This window comes from Scyliorhinus canicula, chromosome 16 (assembly GCF_902713615.1).
Source record: "Scyliorhinus canicula chromosome 16, sScyCan1.1, whole genome shotgun sequence".
Lineage (NCBI taxonomy): Eukaryota > Metazoa > Chordata > Chondrichthyes > Carcharhiniformes > Scyliorhinidae > Scyliorhinus > Scyliorhinus canicula.
In genome coordinates, this window is record NC_052161.1 from 54,347,477 (window position 1) to 54,366,478 (window position 19,002).

Sequence of the window (19,002 nt, forward strand, 5' to 3'; positions counted from 1 at the left end):
GAGATCTTTTAACCTATCAGATTGAATGATCCTTGCTGGGACAAGAGTCTAAACCAGAAAGTATAAAATGGAAAATATAAATGATTTATAGAAAATGAAATAAAGATTGCAAAACACAGGTGGGATTAAAGGGGATAGATAAAAAGGTAGACCGAGATCCTAAATGTAAAAATTACTTCGATCTTAACGCTAAGTTTACATTCCCTCAGAAAATTAATGTTTAGCAATGTTGCTCAGCATTGAAACAACATTGCTGGCTTTAAATGCAATGTTATTTCAATGTTATATCATACTCTTTAAACACTCACTTTGGAATGCAACAGCTCCAACTTCTTTCCAGCTGATTTTAGTGCAGAACTAGAGGAAAAGTAGCTTACTTAAGACTATCTATGGAGAAGCACGGCATATTTGACTGTAAATTTTGGATTTCACTGTTGAACAATGCATATGCAGATACCAGAAGTCGCTGCCAAAGAGTGCTGCTAGTCTCATCATTATGACAGCAAAATGTGAGCACAAATGGCCAGATTGATTCAGAATGTGATAGTGTTCCTATCATTCCAGTCATAAAAATTAGGGTTGGAGTTAAAAATAAGGTGCAATTGATGTACATGTGGAATCTGAACAGGCAATAAATTTTGTTGAGGGATGCCATATATAAAGAATAAACGGGATCAAATGTTATTGCATATCAGATACAACCATGCTTCTGAAGAAGTGAGTTAAAACTTGGAGGACAGTTCCCACAGATGAACCATGAAATAAAGGACTGTAGTATATCAAAGTAGTGGAGATCAGAGATTGTGATTTTGGAATCATGGTCTCTGTGCCAGGAAAGAATTCTAGACATAGTCCTATCGTATGTTCTATGTTTTACATGTATGGAACGATCTGTCTGGACTGTACACAGAACAATACTTCACTGTATTTCTGTACACATGACAATAAACCCAAACCCCTTCAATATACACAATCATTTGATAAAGGGTCACAAACAGACTTGTCAGCAAAGTTGAAACCCATGGAAGAGGAGAGGAATTTGGGGGGAAAGAGATCAATAATTTTTTTTAAAGGGACAGTGGCAGCAAGGATACAAAAGCTGTTAAGAGACAGGAAACAAAGTAGTGGTGAATGATTGCTTTTCAAACTGGAGAGGTTCCACAGGGAATGATGTTGGGATCCATAATTTCCTTGATGACCCACATTTGGGATGCACAGCACAATTTAAAAATTTGCGGATTATACAAAAATTGGAAAGATGTTGATCTGTGATATAATGAAAGACTTCCAAAAGGACATAAATAAGCTACTGGAATAGGCAGACAAGTGACAGATTAAATTTAATGCAGATACGTATGAAGAGGTACATTCGATAGGAAGTACAAGAGGTAATATAAAATAATACGTACAATTCTAAAGAGGTATAGGAGCACCTACAGTACAAATCATTGCTGGTGGCAAGAGATTGCGTGAGCGGTAAAGTGGGCTTTATGGGCAGCACAGTGGTTAGCACTGCTGTCTCATGGCGCTGAGGATCCGGGTTCGATCCCGGCCCACTGTCCATGTGGAGTTTGCACATTCTCCGAGTATCTGCGTGGGTCTCATCTTGGCCACGCTAAATTGCCCCTTAATTGCAAAAAAAAAAATCGGGTACTCTAAATTTATCATTTAAAAATATGGGCTTTATAAAGGAGTACAAAAGCAAGAAAGTTATGAAAAACTGGTATAAAACCACTTTGGCCTGGTGTCTTTTCTGAGCACTACACTAGGAACTGTGAAGGCACTATTAGTGAGATGGCAATAAGGTTCACGAGAATAGTTCCAGCGATGAGATACTTCAGTTACACAGGAGTGGGGAACCTGGGCTGTTCTCCTTCAGAGAGCTTAAGAGAAGATTAGATAGAGGTGCATGAATGATCTGAAGAGAGCAGATGGGAAGAAACTGTTAATTTTTAAATGGTCATGAACAGAGGGCAGTGATTTAAGGTATTTGACAAAAAAAAGCAATGACACAGGAGGAAAAATCTTTCTGCAGCAAGTGATTATTAGGTTCTGGAATGCACTACCTCAAAACATGGTGGAGGCAAGTTCACTCAAGGCTCTTCATCTGAAGAGGAAAAAATTGCAGGACTACAGGGAAAGGTCAGGGGATACGACTAGATGGGTTGCTCTTGCAGAGAGCTGGCATGGACATGGGTGGAATATCCTCCTTCTGTGCAGTAACCATTTCATGATTCTGCAGAGGCTGCATAAAACCGATTAGTCGCTAAGCCCAGTCGCAAGGTTACTCAGTTTGACCGGTTATGTCTATGTTGGGTTCACACACGTTGAAGGATCACAATGAAAATTAGAGCAGATAATGTGAATAAGCTCAAAAGATTATTAAAAACAAAAGTAAATCAGACAACCAAATACCCCCACAACAGCCATTCACAAAAAGAGATAATCAAAAAATCTAACACAGGATTGTAACTTTTTCTACTTTCTTTCAGGGCGCTGGTGAAAGTTGTATTATTTTTGCCATCGTGTTCAGGCTGGGCTTCTTTACAGTTGCATTCCAGTCTTTTGGTGACAAGTATAGTTATGTCAGCACAAGCGTCTACAGATAGACCAGGACACTTCAAGACATTCTCTGCTCAGGTTAGTGACAATATGGACTCCATTACTGTACCCTGCAATACTTAAAGATCTCTGTCTAAAACTCCTGATATGCGACATAGAGCTGTCACCAGCAGGGTCCATTTCCCTCTCTTATAAAATCATCATAGTTTGTTGAAAGGCTTTCACTGTTTTCTCCTTCTTACCCAGACTTTCCCAATTGATTTTTATTTGTATCATCGTGATGTTTTGTTGCCTACATCCAGGGGTGGTAAACTAGGTAGACAAAACCAGACAACTTTTCTCCCTAACCTATTGCTAGCCTGGTCACATTGTCAATGGTAATTCAGCCCTTTCCTCCCTGAACATTTACCATCTTATACCCTAGCCTTCAACTTAATGGCTCTAGTTTCTTGGTAGCTTTATTATTGTATAGTGTCGCTCTTTGCTCTTCTGATAGTGAAAGCTTTATTCAAATGGTGCTGGCCATATTTTTAATTTTAGATCTTTAAACATTTCCAAAAATCTGCAACAAGTGCCCTAGGTATGAACAGGGCTGCTTTCAGTTGCAGGTTCTCTCAAACCAACTTTTTTCTTTAGTATGTTCCATCTTCAGTGCAGGGCAAGGTTTTGGAAAATAAAGTTTTAACTTGTGTTGTATCAGGTGGATTTCTCCCCAATCCCAGAGGGAAACACTGAGTATTCACCAGGTCCTTCCCTAGATCGAGAACTTCAGATTATACTAAAAATTAAATCTACATGCTATCTTTTCATGGTACAACATGTTGGCATTTTAACCAATCACCTAACAGCATATTAACTAGTCATCTAATTATACTCTTTTAAACAAAAAATCACAAGCCAGTTGCCTGAAAATTAGTAAAAATGCAAGTTTTAATAAAAATGCTTTAGGTTGTACAGGCTAGAAAACAAAGAAGCTTGCAGTTTCACCCATCATTGTATCGGGTGTTAATTTCAACCTTTATTTCAATTAGCATCTGTCTGAAAGCCCAGCATGCCATATTCATTTGGAAACATCAGTGTGTTTTTTTTAAATTTTCCAATTAAGGGGCAATTTAGTGTGGCAATCCACTTACCCTGTGCATCTTTGGGTTGTGCGGGTAAGGCCCACAAAGACACTGGGAAAATGTGCAAGCTCCACACGGACAGTGACCTGGGGCCAGGATCGTACCCGGGCCCTCGTTGCCGTGAGGCAGCAGTGTTAACCACTGCAGTACCCCAACATCAGTCTTATGGAAGCTTTCTTGCAATAAATTAAAATTATGACAACATGCAGCTTCTGCCACAAAAAGTGAAGGCTAATTCAGAAGTTCATTTTTTTTTTTTTAAAAGTAGCCTCAGGGAAAGTAAACAATTTTTTGCAGTAGATTTCAGTGCAAGAGTTTTATGTTGTGACAAAACAAAGAAGGAATTAGCGCACGTTTTGGTGACTTATTGGCTGAAGCTGGATTGATGAGAGCCTCTGGAACTTTCATCTTTAAATCAACCCAGTCACAGGATACTGTGATCAGATTCCTTAAATGTAAGACAAGGCAGAATGGGCAGGACTTTGTACTTTAAAACATTAGATTAGAACAACAATGAGCTCTGTTAGCCCATGTGCAAAGTGACCGCACCTTTTGACAACCACACGTGTAGTTAAATGCAGAAATCCAGAAAACACTATTCATGGTGCCCTGAACTTCCAAAATCTGGGAGAGAAATTACATCACTGCACTGAACACCCAAGTTCCTATTCTTACCCAATAGATATGCACCAAACTCAGCAAGTTATTACCAAGCAACTGTTGTACAGTGACTTTTATTACAACATGGTGTATTACTTCAGTTTACAAAAAATATATATTTATTAAATTTTCAATCTTTTTCTTTCTGACATTGACAATGAATTTAATATTCCCACTGACACTTTTAGCTCAGATTCTGTGCTGCTCATTAACAATTCTACAATTGATTTCTTAGAATACACAATGTTGCTGGTCTTATTCACAAACTGCATATATCCTGCAAAGGACACTATATTTGGGATGGTTGGCTGGCATGTACATGTAAAAACGCCAGTAAAAAGTCTATGGCAAATGAAAATATCAAGAATTGCTAGCACTGTTCATTTGCCGATAAGCAATATTTGCAACCACCAGTAAATTATTATTAACTTCAAAACATCAGTAGCACAATATCGGATTCATTTTTTTTTCCCCACACTTGCAGGCACTAATAATACAAGAGTAACTTACCGCACAGTTTCTGGTCTCAGTTTCTCCAGCACCATTTGAATTAAGTCAGCCCTAAACTCTTCCAGCAGATATTCAGCTGCAAGCACTTCACGAATGGGATAGTACTGGCAGATTAAAAGAAAGGATATTTCAATACAGCAAGAGTGAACAACATAATTGATCATGGATTGTATACACTTATCTTCAAAGACAGTGAGTTAGTTTACAAAACTAAAGGTGACAAATTTTCAGAGTGCAATCTGAAATACTGGTAAAAACTTCAGGACCCCATGCAAATAATTTAACTTTTAACAATCACCCTACAGTGCTTCTATGTTTGCTTTAAAATAAAATTCTAAATTGAAGTGGGTTATTCAACAAATGACAGACCATACACTGGGCAACATCAGCACACTGGGCAACATCAGCACAAAATGAAAAAAAAAATGAAAATCGCTTAGTCACAAGTAGGCTTCAAATGAAGTTACTGTGAAAAGCCCCTAGTCGCCACATTCCGGCACCTGTTCGGGGAGGCTGGTACGGGAATTGAACAGTGCTGCTGGCCTGCCTTGGTCTGCTTTAAAAGCCAGCTATTTAGTCCTGTGCTAAACCAGCCCCTTTATGCAACAGCTTTAATAGAAGTACTTCCAAAGCTGCCTTTGTTAAGCTACACATGGCATGCTGACAATTTGCAGTTGGTATCATGGGAACAGTTTACTCAATCATATTTGATACTAGTGTTAAATTGTGAGCACAGAGATTTGAACAAGATAACAGATCTTTTGCCATCAACCATCTTGTGAACTATATCCTGCCCTCTGCCCAACTAGGGAATATCCAAAAGCATGGCTAAGCACTGCCCAATCTACATTCATAAATTGCAATCTTGCAGTCGGAAGCCCTAGGAAGCTCTATAGCCCTTCTTGGCAAAACCAAAATGAGAAATCCTTTGAGCACACATATGGATTCCATCATTCACATTACATCACATTTAGAAACAGGTAACCACTGCAAGGTCACTATATTTAAAAACTTCAGCTTTACCTTATCTAATTTTATTTCTTATCCATTATCCAACCAAATCAGTCACTATGAACCTTGTTAGGATGTATTACTGACAGAACTCTTCAAAGCTCCCACAAGAGTTGTCAGGTACAACAATCTCCACTTGGATACAGGTGTGGTGACTAGGCAACACATCTTTACAATTTAAAAGAGCTCTTCTGTTATCCTATGAGCCATTCTGATTACAATAATTTAGTTTCTGACAGTAACAATACCTATTTTGTTCTATACACAATACAGAGCCAAAGAATAATCAAAATCAATGGTAAACCGTTTGGGAGAAGTATACTTTGAAATTAACGTATTTTCTCCCAAAACACTATCTGTTCCACTGAATAATTTCTACAGGCTGCTTGGGAAAAATTAGTTTTGTAAATCAGTACCCAGCAAACATTTGTTAAGCTGTGACCTCCAAGTGTCAGACAGAATGAAAATGATCTCAAATAGGGACAGCAAGGGGACATCCATACTCCTTCAACATCAAAGCCATCACCTGCCAGCGAGAAATAGATTTAAAAGCAGAGATCATGGGAGTCACTTACATATTTCCCCTTTTCCCTAGTCCCTTCCTTCCTTTATTGTGACATTGTCATTCATTATTACGCTTGCTGAAAGCAACTTATTAAAAACATTGGCTAATCTCAAAACAATCGTTTTTTAAAGTATTGCAGAGAATCTTGTTAACTAAAGGAATAACATTTAAAGAGAAATAAATATAGCAAACAAGGATTTTTTTTACATACATGTAACAAGCCAGCATTTTTTGAAGTGTAGCCACGTGGTCGTTCTTTATCTTTGAACCTAAATGCCATAGCATTCAAATCCTAAATTTTTAACAATAAAAAGCAATTAATAGTTAGCTGCTGGGGAAACTCAAGTTTAGCTTCAGATTACTGCAACTTTTCGAAACAAATTGTCAGGGCCCCCAAGTTCAAATATCAGAAAAACTGTGAACAATAGAAAAATGTTAGTGTTGCATGCGAGGCTACACTTTACTGTTGTGTTCAGTTGATAAATGCATTGTGTAAGTGACTGCCAAAAAAAGTTGAAAGGTCCAGATCATTGCCAAGTTATCAGATATCAGGTGGAGTGACGGATGGTGCGACGGATGGTGCAGCAGCTGGTTTCATATTATGGTTTTCAAATCATGCTGGAAATCCACTGGATCCAGCTGGAAAATGCATGACCCGACATCAATTTTGGATACACTGCCCCCAAAATAGAATACGCACTACCTATGTTCATATACCTAATAAGTCAATATTCACTACCTAACCTCATACAAAGAATGGTCACTCATAACCAGGACATTTAGCATCCTCAGAACCATACTTCAGCAAGAGTCAATACCTTCGCAGAAAGAATGAGAGGCAAGGAGGGGAATGACAAAACAAATTATATCAATTCAAAATTACCTCAAGTTAGCCTCAAATTGCTTTTGCCAACATATACATCGTTAAAAAGGAAAATGATCTGAGGAGTTGAATAATGTAATGCTATCTTGCCAAATTCTAGTGAACACTGCTTACTGTTCAGCAAAGTGCATTTTATTTCTGGGGAAAAAAATTTATTTCTTTTTTTTAAATCAATTTTTCATGAATAAATACAATCCCTAATCGAGTTAATTCATAGTTTTAAAACAACCTTAAAGTCTGCATCTGCAATACCTCTCTTCTACACAATTCTTGGAGTAAACTAACTAATTAAAGTGTCAAACCTATTATCAAATTAGTGGTACCAGTTATATACTCTGTGAACTATTGGCAGTACAAAGGGTAGCAGAACACAATTTCTGATCAATATTTAGTAAATTATTTTGTTTATCAAGTTGATTATTGAGCATCCTGTCTTTTCCCTCTGGTTACTTCCTGCAGAGTTATCTGATTTGCAAAACAGATCAATGATCTAGTCAGATTTTGTTCATTACCTTGCACTCCTGGAAAACCCACTCTTGCGGTCCTTCTGTACGTAGTTTATTAATATACTGGAACATGTGCAGAATTATATCATCAACATGCACTGCATAAATAATGATATGAAAAGAAAAGACAAAGTGACATGATCAATGAAGGTTTCATGGTCACCATAGCTTTGTGTTCCAGATTTTATTCGTTGGAACCACATTCCCAGAGCATTAGTCTGGGCCTCTGGATTATTAGTCCAGTGACATTACCGCTACATCACCATCTCCCCAAATATCACATATTCAAATAAATCACAACTGCACTGCAAGACCCAAATACACCCATTCTGTCATTATCTGCTAGCTAAAAATAATTCCTGTCATAACAGTATCAGTTCCTATAAACTCTACATTTATGCATTGCAAACCTATAAATAGTTGAGCAAGTTTCTGAAAAAAAGGCAAACTTTGGGGTACAGCTCACATCAAATACAACTTTAAATTTTTGCCAGGATTAGGGTAGCACGGTGGCAAGCACTGCTGCCTCACAGCGGCAAGCACTGCTGCCTCACAGCGCCGAGGACCTCAGGTTCGATCCCATCCTCGAGTCACTGTCTGTGTGGAGCTTGCACATTCTCCTTATATCTGCGTGGGTCTCACCCCAACAACCCAAAAATGTGCAGGGTAGGTGGATTGGCCATGCTAAATTGCCCTTTAATTGGAAAATAAAAAAGTGAACTTTTTTTTGCAAAGTTTGATGTCAACTGTACTTCTGATCAAAGGCATTCCTGCCTAGGAAGAGATTTAATTTTTCTAGATTTAAAATAAAACTGGAATATCACATTTTACTGCACTTTTGATATGCATTACTCAAGCATAAACAGAAAGTTTATTCATAAACTCTCGCATAATACAAGTTTAAATAACAAAGAATCAGTTGCTTTTAAAATATAAACTGTACTTACCAAGCCCTTCCTCAGTAAGATCCACATTAATAATGAAAAACATAAAACCTTTAGCTCCTTCTTTTTGTCCTCCAACAAGAGTATTTACCCAACCTGGAAAGTAACACAGAAAGCCATCAAATATTTTCCCTGAAAATCTACGTGATTCTCAAGTCACCATAATAAAACAGTATTGGATATTTTGAGAAAAGAACTGAAATGCTAGCATTTCACACTTCATTAGAGATAGTTAACAAAATTGTGTTTTAGGGCAACAAACTGATGCACCACTACACTGCATTGTGCAAGGCAACATTACAGAAGAGAATGTTGGTGCACTGCTACAAAGTATCATGTTAAGCAACATGACAATGCCACAGCATAATGTACTGACACACTATAGTATTATGCACTGTGTATTAATGCACTGTAAAATATTACATAACAGACCGTGGTAGTTCAGCGTGCCAATCCATTAATACGCTGTATAATAGGACAGAACAACAGGGTATGAATTGTGCACTGGTGACATGGTTGGCTCTTGACCTTGCCAAGGAAAGTAAACGGGCAAGTCACCAAATTCTCCTGGTGTACAAACTAGTGGCCAAATAGGAACAGGCATTAATCACCATGAAATTGCTATGCCCTTTTTAGCTGTAAAGAGAGAAAGAATGAGAAGGAGGGAAGGCAATGGAATGGAACCAGATCAAAAAAAAAAAATATTTAAACTATAAATAGAAAATCAGATTTGGGAGATTATTGTAGTCAAATTTCTGAATTTTGCTTGGACAATCTGCAGTTTCCCACTACCTCAATGTCTAATATCTGAATAATCCAATTCTTAAAAGCAGTCACATTAAACTAGGAGGTATTGGAATGGAGCCAGATGTCTCCTTGCAAAAGGGAAAGATGCGAAAAAATAAAAAGCAGAAAATAAATTATTGGAGTAAATTTGATTCCCTCACATGACCATTGATGCTAAAATGGCATCACTGGTCATTGAAACATATGGGGCGGGATTATCCGAGCCCGCCCCGAGTTGGAGAATCGCCGGGGGTGCTGAAAATTCCCGCCACGCTGGGCCGCCAACCGGGGAAATTGGCAGCAATCGTGCCCGCCGTGGCGCCGGTCGCTGAAATAGGCCCCAGCGGCGATGGGCCGAATTCCCGCCAAGTCCCACCAGTGTGGTTCTAACCTAGTACCACCCGGCGGAAGCTTGGACCCATGGCCGCTGTGGACATCCTGGTGGGGGCGCAGGGGGATCTGACTCCGGGGGATGGGGCCTCCACGTGGTCCAGGCCTGCGATCGGGGACATTCAATCGGCAGCCAGCCGCGATCTGGAGGGGGCTTACCTCCTTCCGCACGGCCCACTGTAAAGTCCCCGACATGTTGCTCCGCGCCGGCGCGGAGACTGGAACCACGCGCATGCGCCTGCGCAGAGATGGCTGTCGCGTGCATGCGCGGACCCCACGCTGGCTGTGCAGGGCCGCTTTCAGCTCTCCAGCATCGTGCCAGCAACCTGAACAGCGGTGAATTTCTGGGCCAGGAGACCCGTTGACGCCGGCGTACACCAATCCGGTGTTTACTCCGGCGTCAACACTTGGCCGGGATTCTCATTCAGTCCATGGTTAAATGTTTTTCAAAATAAAAAGTGAGGGATGTGGAGGTAGGGGAAAAAAATAAGTATTACCAACAGAATTACCTTTGGATTTGAGTTCTGACAGAAGACTCCCTGGTCCTTCATGGCCGATCAAATGCCCTAGGTAATGGCCTGGATTTGATTTGTAATATTTTTGAAGGTCTGGTATCGGAAAAGTGACATAAAGATTCCGGATATCCTTGATAGGTACCACCTTATACAGTTGCTGTAAAATATGTTTCATTAGTGACTTTTATTACATGAATTTAGACTTCAATTTTGCCAACACATTTATGTTTTAAAAATTGAACTGCGAGTAACTTTTCAGATGCAAATAAATAGCTGTCGTCTTACTTCACAATTTCAGTTTGTTTGGCTGCTACAAGGATTGCTTTAGATGTAACACATTTTTACTTAAATACTTTGAAATATAGTTATTTCTGCAAGAACGCACACATTGCTCTCCCAAATTAACTTTGTTGCATTTAATCTCACGGTGGCAACACAAAAAACTCAAATACTGCAGGTGCAACAGCTGAGCGCACACACCCCAATAAAATGGGTGATATGCCTTTCTGTAACAAACTTCAGTCTTGCAGTTAAGCTATTGTAAACACGATGACAATGAAGACTAGTACAATTACCAACGGTATTTAAATGTGTCCGGATTTAATCAGCTGTGTCACTGCAATGTTTCCTCTTTCCTCCATATCTTAACTCAAAGACAGAAAATACATACTTAAAATTTCCAACATAAATTAATTTCTGAAGGAATAAGACTTGGTACTTCTAACAGGGACAAAGGCAAAATACTGCAGATGTTAGGAATCTGAAGTGGAAACAGAAAATGCTGGAAATACTCAGTGGGCCAGGCAGTACCTGCGGAGAGAAACAGCTTCCAATTCATATCTATGACCTTCCACCAGAACGGAGGATAATGCAATAAGTTTTGAGCAAGTGGGGAAGAGGAAGAAGGTGGTCTCTGATAGAAAAGTGGTAGGCCTGAAGCTTCTGTGATAGGATCGGGAAAGTGATCGAAGAATGCATAGGATGTAACTGTACAGGGTAAGTATCGCAGGCCGTGGTATGGGAGGTCCTGAAACTGGTAGTGAGCACATCGTTCAGGACTTGTGGGAGGAAACCGGAGCACTCGGGAGGAAACCCACGTAGACACTGGGAGAACGTGCCGACTCTACACAGACAGTGACCCAAGCTGGGAATCGAACCTGGGACCCTGTAGCTGTGAAGCAACAGTGCAGTGCTACCAACTGTGCTACCGTGCCGCCCATGGTAAAAGTTCAAAGACAAGTTAGCGCTGCTGACGGTTGGGACGTTTGAGGAGGCACTAGGGAAGGGGGTGTTAGCACAAACTCTGGGACATGCCCAGAAGGTCTTTAAACATGATCGTGACGCCAGCCAAGGGAAAGGAGATGGAGATGGAAATCTCCATGGAGATGGAAATCTCCATGGAGATGGAGATAGATGCGGAAAAGGCGTTTGATCGGATAGAGTGGGGTATTTGATGGCGGTCCTAGAGAGATTTGGGATTGGGCCGAGGTTTACGGAGTGTGTGTGGCTATTGTGTAGGGAACTGATGGCGATTGTTCGCACAAATAATATATGCTCGGGCTGGGTACCAGGCAGGGGGTGTCCTATGTCCCCCCTACTATTTGCATTAGCAATAGAGCCATTGGCCATCGTTTCTCAGAGTTTGGGACTGTCGAAAGGGATAGGGTATCCTTGTATGTGGGGATGATCCAGTGTTGTATATTTCAGAGCCGAGTACGTCGGTGGGGAACATAATGGGACTTCGCCAAAGATCCGGATGGTTTCGTGGTATAAATTAAATTTAGAGAAGAGTGAGTATTTTATGGTGTCCCAGCCAGGAGTGGGGGTGTTGCCATTTCGCAGGACGGCGACCCACTTCAGGTATCTGGGGGTGCAGGTGGCACAGGGCTGGGAGAGGGGCTCCATACGTACAATTTCCCTAGCCTGGTGGGGAGGGTGAAGGCCAACTTGGCACGGCGGAACAACCTTCCTCTGTCATTGAAAAGTCGGGTCCAGTTGATTTTTGGGGGGGGGGGGGGGGGGGGGGGGCAAGAAGGGCTTAGGTACCTGCAGCTCAGAGACTTTGCAAGGAAGGAAGTTCCGAGCTTCCCGATAGCAACGGCCTTCTTGTTGTTGAAGAGGTACTGACGGCAGGGGGATTGGAGAACGGGGTGGTATCGGCAATTTATGGGAAGATTTTGGAGGAGGTCAGGGTGTCCATGGAAGGGATTAAGGCCAAGTGGGAAGAAGAGTTGTGGGGAGGTCTGTCAAGTAAGGTGCTACGGGGCAGCACGGTGGCCTAGTGGTTAGCACAACCGCCTCATGGCGCTGAGGTCCCAGGTTTGATCCCGGCTCTGGGTCACTGTCCGTGTGGAGTTTGCACATTCTCCCAGTGTCTGCGTGGGTTTCGCCCCAACAACCCAAAAATGTGCAGAGTTGGTGGAGGTCAGCTTCTCCACCCTGTGCCTTGGTGCGGCAGAGGGGAGCTACTTGAATTCTTGACATTGGAGAAGGTGACATTTGAGCTAAGGGGGACAAGCAGGGGTTCTACAATTCATGGGAATTGTTTATCATGCACTTTTGGGAACCTGGTGCCATTAAACACGGGGGGGGGGCTGAGTTTACTTTTTTACTAATTTTGTTGACGACTTTGACTTAGAATGTACAAATGAATGTATCAGACAGTATATGGAGGACTGTTGTTCTTTGGGCATCGTTATTTTGTTTGTTTTTCTTTTGTTGTTTGATGAAAATAATGAAAATGTGGAGAATAAAAAGATTTTTTTTTAAAATGATAGAAAAGTGGTAGGACACTTGAAGTTACAAAAAGATTTCATGGTACTAAAGCCAAAAGAGAGGTAATGTCACAAGCACAAAAACTAAAGTTGCATCTAGATGAGATCTGAACTCTGGACACCAGCTGTTTGATTCCAAGGATTACTAAGGAATCAAAAGAAGAACTGAACTAGCAAAAAGAAACACACAAAATGATCAGAAGTTGTGACATAAAATTGAACTTAATGACAAACCCAGAAAACTATGAAATGCGGAGTTGAAAGAGGACGTGCTGCTTGAGCTTGCGTTGAACTTCTTTGGAACATTTTAGCAGGCCAAGGAGAGAAAGATCAAGAGTGGAAGCTAGGTGAAGAATTGAAAGAAGAAGCAACAGGAAACTTGGGATCATGCTTGGAGGTTGAACAGAGAAGGTCCACAAAGCAGTCACCTCCCCAATGAGACTAAATAGACCGGGTGACACGGATCACAAAAATGCCCAAAATGAACAGCAAAGTGCTACCTTTTATAATGAGAGCTGGAGTAGAAAGCAAAGGAAGTTTTGCTCCAGCTAGACAAAGCTATGGTTAGACCAAATCTAGAGTATTAGGTACATTTCTGGTTACTTCACCTTGGATTTATTGGTCTTGGAATAATTGCTGCATAATGCTACGAGACTTCAAATGTTAGATTATGAGAAAAGTATTATAAACTGGACTTGTATTCTCTGGAATATAGAAGGTTAAGGGTTATAAAATTGAGCTTTCTGATTTTGAAAGAAATTGGTAGGGTAGATGAGAACATTTGTCCATAGGTAGAGAAATTTAGGACCAGGAGACATAACGTTAAAATTAGTGCTGGACCACTTGGGAAAGGAATTAGCAATCATTTCTTCATAAAGTGGTGGTAGGACTGTGGCACTCTCACCCACAAAAGTAGTAGGTGTTAGCTCACTTAATCTGAGCAATAATCGGAGGTTAACAAGTTTCTGCTGGACAGAGTTCAAATGGATATGGTGTCAAACCAAGTTGATGGAGGCAAGTTACAGTTTAGGGGTAGGGGTCAAACCAAATTGCTCCTCTTCCTAAAGCATTGAGGAGGGTTTCAATGACAATGGCCTGAGTTAAAGGTCAACAAGGTTAGGAAGCTGAATGGAGGCAGCTTTTGGGAGGAGTCAATGCGATCAGGATCTCAGTTCCGGGTCAGAAAGGATTTAGAGGTCATGAATAGCTTGATTCAGGCAGAGATCGAGGCCAGGGAAGCGGATGGAGTTGACTGTAAGGGTATAGGTCTTGTGTTGGTGGCCAAAGCTGATGGCTTCAGTTTTCCGAGGTTCAGCTGCTCAAAATTCAGTCTATTCAAGACTGGAAGTCAGATTAAAAAGTCTGACAGTATAAAGGCAGTGGAGAAGGTTGACAGTTGGAATGGTAGAGTTGTGTGTCATCAATATCCATGTGGAAACAAACCCCATGGGTGGGATTCTCCGTCGACTGACGCCGGAATCAGTAAATGCATTAGCAGAAAATCGGTTTTGTCGTAGAAATCGTGCCGGGCGCCGGTTTCACGCCAAATCGCAATTCTCCAGTGCATTGCCACCAGCGTCAATGCATTCATTTCAAACGTAAACAACCGTGGCATATCATTAGCGGACCTGACCCGGTATTCTCCGGGCCCTCCGCGATTCTTTATCTCTACCGGGACGAATTCTCAACGGCGAGGTTCAAGTGTGCTTATAAAAATCATGAAACAGGCGCCGTGGCTACTGAGCGAGAGACAGGGAGTATGGAAAGTGTCCAACATCGCCAGAGTTTGCTGATAAGCTAAATTGCCCCTTAACTGGAATTTTGTTGTCATTAAAAACTTGGATTCAGAGGTCAAATGAAAATTTAGACAAATACTAAAATAGAAGAGACATTTTGAATCAGTGATTGCAGCAGTGAAAGACTACATTTGCAAATATCTCTACATAAGAGAAAAAAGGGACACCTACTTATGAAGCAAATAAAAACAAAAGAATAAATCTGAGATTTAAATTATCTTAGCAAACTCAAAATAAAAGTGTATTACAAACCCAGACCAGGCCCCAACTGTGATTAGGATATTGGACAGAAACCTAATATTTTATTTAAATTTTTTCAAAACTTTGAAGAGAGGATACCTCGCTCCAGGAGTGATTGGTATATTAAAACAAACTTTATTACTAACGCAGTATTAAAATCTTTAATATCACACTAGAAAATAACTAGAGCGAATATAAGACCCTTAATTACCATCTTTATTCCCACTTAAAAACAAGGGGAAAAAAACATCACAACTCTCAATCCACTGTATCTACCAACGGCACACAGAAATATTTGATTTACGGAGATGTTCTTTAAGAAAGGGAGATCTCTTGACACTGCTTTAAAGACATCTAATATGTAGGTTTGAACTGTACGGGTGAGGTGTCGAAGGCAGTTGTCTGGGAGGCTGTAAAGGCGGTGGAGAGGGGTGAGGTAATTTTGTTTAAGGCCAGGGTGGACAAAGAGGAGAGGTTGGAGCTGCAGAGGGTAACAGATGAGATGTTGGAGGTAGATAGGAGTTATGCAGAAGATGGGGACCCAGAAAAGAGGAAGGAACTACAGGCGAGCTTCGACCGACTGTCTACCAGGAGGGCGGTGAGTCAACTGAGACGAGCAAGGGGAGCAGTCTATGACCATGGAGATAAGGAGATAAGTATGTTAGCAGGTCAGCTCCAGAGGGAAGCAGTGGCAAGGGAAATTGTTCAGGTGAGGGATAGGCAGAGAAGTTGGTGGTGGCTCTGGATCTGATTAACAAGGTTTTTGAGGAGTTTTATGAGAGGTTGTACAGGTCAGAGCCACCCGGGAGAGACGGTGAGATGCAGGAATTTCTAGGTGGGTTTGGAGTACCCGAGGTTAGGGGAGGGGGACAGGGCTACATTAGAAGGAGCAATAGTGGAGCAGGAGATAAAGGATGCGATTGGGAGGATGCAGTCGGGGAAGGTGGCAGGGCCGGATGGCTTTCCGGTGGAATATTATAAAAAATTCAAGGATAAGCTGGCACCCCTGATGGTGGGGATGTTTGAATAGGCGATAGGGAAAGGGGTGTTGCCACAAACTTTGGGGCAGGATCAATTTCACTGTTGCAAAAAAAAGATTAGGATCCGATGGAGTGTGGGTCGTATAGGCCCATATCACTTCTGAATGTGGACGCAGAAGTCTTGGCGAAGGTACTGGCAGGTAGGCTGGAGTAGTGCCTCCCGAAGGTGATAGGTGAGGATCAGATGGGGTTCGTGAGAGGGAGGCAGCTCTTTTCGAACATTAGGAGGGGGGTGGGGGGCACATAGGGTGTCCTTACATGCAGACGACTTGCTGTTATACGTGTCAGAACCAAGTGTGTCGATAGGGGGAATATTGGAGCTGCTTCGAGTATTTGGGTCTTTCTTGGGGTACAAGCTGAATCGAGACAAGAATGAGTAATTTGTGGTGTCTCGACCGGTGGTGGGGGCATGGATGGGGGGGGCTGCCATTCCGTCGGGCAGGGACTCACTTTAGGTATCTGGGGGTGCAGGTTGCCCGGGAGTGGGGGAGCTTCGCAGGTACAACATCCCTAGTTTGGTGGGGAGAGTGAAATCTGATCTGGCAAGATGGTCTCCCTCTGTCACTAGCGGTTTGGGTACAGGCAGTTAAAATGAATGCGTTGCCACGATTTCAGTTTATTTTTTAATGCCTACTGATTTTCCTGCCAAAGGCTTTTTTCAGAGAGATTGAGGGAAGGATTACCTCGTTCATATGGGGAGGGAAGGTGGCCATAGTGAGAAAGGTGCTGCTACAGGGGGGAAGGCAGGCAAGGGGTTTGGGTCTTCCGAACCTGATGTACTACTACTGGGCGGCGAATGTGGAGAAGGTGCGGAGCTCAGTCAGAGGGGTTGACTCCCAGTGGGTCAGAATGGAGGAGAGTTTGTGCAGGGGGTCGAGACTGAAAGCACTAGCAACAGCGCCACTCCAGATAGCCCCAGGGAAATACTCGGAGTCCGGTAATAAAAGCTTCATTGAGAATTTGGAGGCAGTTTGTCCAACACTTCGGGTTGGGGGCAGGGTCAAGGGAAATGCCGTTTCGGGGGAACCACAGATTTGAGCCAAGCAAAGTGGGAGGAAGACTCGGGAGAGGATATGGGGGAGGGGTTCTGATGTGAAGTGCTCCGGAGAGTAAATGTCTCCACCTCGTGCGCGAGGTTGGGGCTGATACACCTGAAGGTGGTATTCACAGCACACCTCACGAGGGCGCGAATGAGCCGATTCTTTGAAGGAGTAGGAGATGTTTGTGAGCGTTGCTTGGGGGGGGGGGGGGGGATTGGGAGTATTAAGGGTGACTATGGGCGATTCCTTTTTGTCATTTTTTTATGTAAACATGCGGGCTAATGTTTGGGGTTTGGTGGGAGGATGGGATCGTTGTTATTGATATGGGGGTTAACATATTTGTTGCTGATTATTGTTTATTGTTGGGGGTGTAAATTTGGGAGAAAATGTGAAAAAGGAGAATAAAAAATATTTTTAAAGACAAGATCTGATTCTTGACCTATGCAGAAATTCTGGTTTTACGCCTTCAGAAGCTGTTTCTCAGCTTGTTTCAGCTCCCCTTCTTCTCAGACAAGGCTGCACTGCTTTAAAGACTGTTAATCTCTTTGAACTGAACTGCAGAGAGCAAAACTACCTGACTTGTGGTCACAGTTTCATCCAGAACTGCACAGACTTGCTTTTCTTATAAAAGGTCAGATGTTTATTCTCCACCAAGCAATGGCATCATCTTACCACACTGAAATTTAATTAATTTCACAGGGAATCAAAACAAAATTCCATTAGCTCAAGTTTTTTTTTTAAATGATGGTTTAATTGCACCTCTGGCTCCCAATCTTTAAAACCAAGATTTTTTAAAAACATGACTGCAGCAGTCAACACACACTAACCCAGGCTTTTAACCTTTACTGAACATTAGCACTGCTCCCCCATGAGGCCGAAGACTGGGGTTTGTTCCAAGCCTGGGTCACTGTCGATGTGGTGTTCGCACATTCTCCCTGTATCTGTGTGGGTCCCACCCCCACAACCCAAAGATGTGCAGGGTCGGTGAATTGTCCTTGCTAAATTGCCCTTTAAGTTGGAAAGAAATTTCAACATTCATCACAACAGAATGCTGAACTGCACAACAAAAAGCAGCTTGTATTGTAGTTGTTTTATTGTCAAACGTACGAAAGTAAAGTGAAAAGTATTGTTCTGTATATAGTCCAGACAGATCATTCCATACACGATCTGTGATGTCAATCTCAGAATCAGAAGATTACAGCTTCTTGTTTCAGTCTAGAATTTCTGAATGGCATTCAGCCAATACTATACTGAGGGAATGCTATACTCAAAAAAGTACTGTCTTTGCTCTACATGAAGAATAATAAGGTATTTCCTGTCTCTTGGCCAAAATTCTTACTTACAACACAAAAAACAGTCATTTATTGTACTGCTGTGCATCTGGCTACACACTGACTGTACTTCAAAACTATAGAAGGTAAACTTATGATTGATATCAAAAATGCACTCTTCACACAAAGAAAGAGAAAACCCACAAAATATGGACTTCTGGGTAAAGTATTGAATGCAAAACAAAATTTAGCAACAGTGGGATGCACTAGAGATTGACTGTAAAATCTTATAGGAACAGTCAAAATGACCAAATCTTTAATCATCTGTACCCACTTTTGTGACCTGAATAATTTCCATTTGTCCTATGTCTGATCTAATCACATG

General features: G+C 41.6%; 1 protein-coding gene across 5 annotated transcripts in view; it reads right to left on the bottom strand.

The window, feature by feature from the left end:
• The window catches only part of ide (insulin-degrading enzyme), a 245,968-nt gene that overhangs the window by 132,458 nt on the left and 94,508 nt on the right, over positions 1-19,002 (bottom strand). For all 5 annotated transcript variants that reach the window (XM_038822333.1, XM_038822331.1, XM_038822334.1 and 2 more), the window contains 5 exons: positions 10,451-10,613; positions 8,769-8,861; positions 7,828-7,919; positions 6,644-6,724; positions 4,857-4,960 (listed from right to left, as the gene is read on the bottom strand). In XM_038822333.1, coding sequence (XP_038678261.1) covers positions 4,857-4,960; positions 6,644-6,724; positions 7,828-7,919; positions 8,769-8,861; positions 10,451-10,613 — 533 coding nt within the window. The remainder of the gene's footprint in view (positions 1-4,856; positions 4,961-6,643; positions 6,725-7,827; positions 7,920-8,768; positions 8,862-10,450; positions 10,614-19,002) is intronic.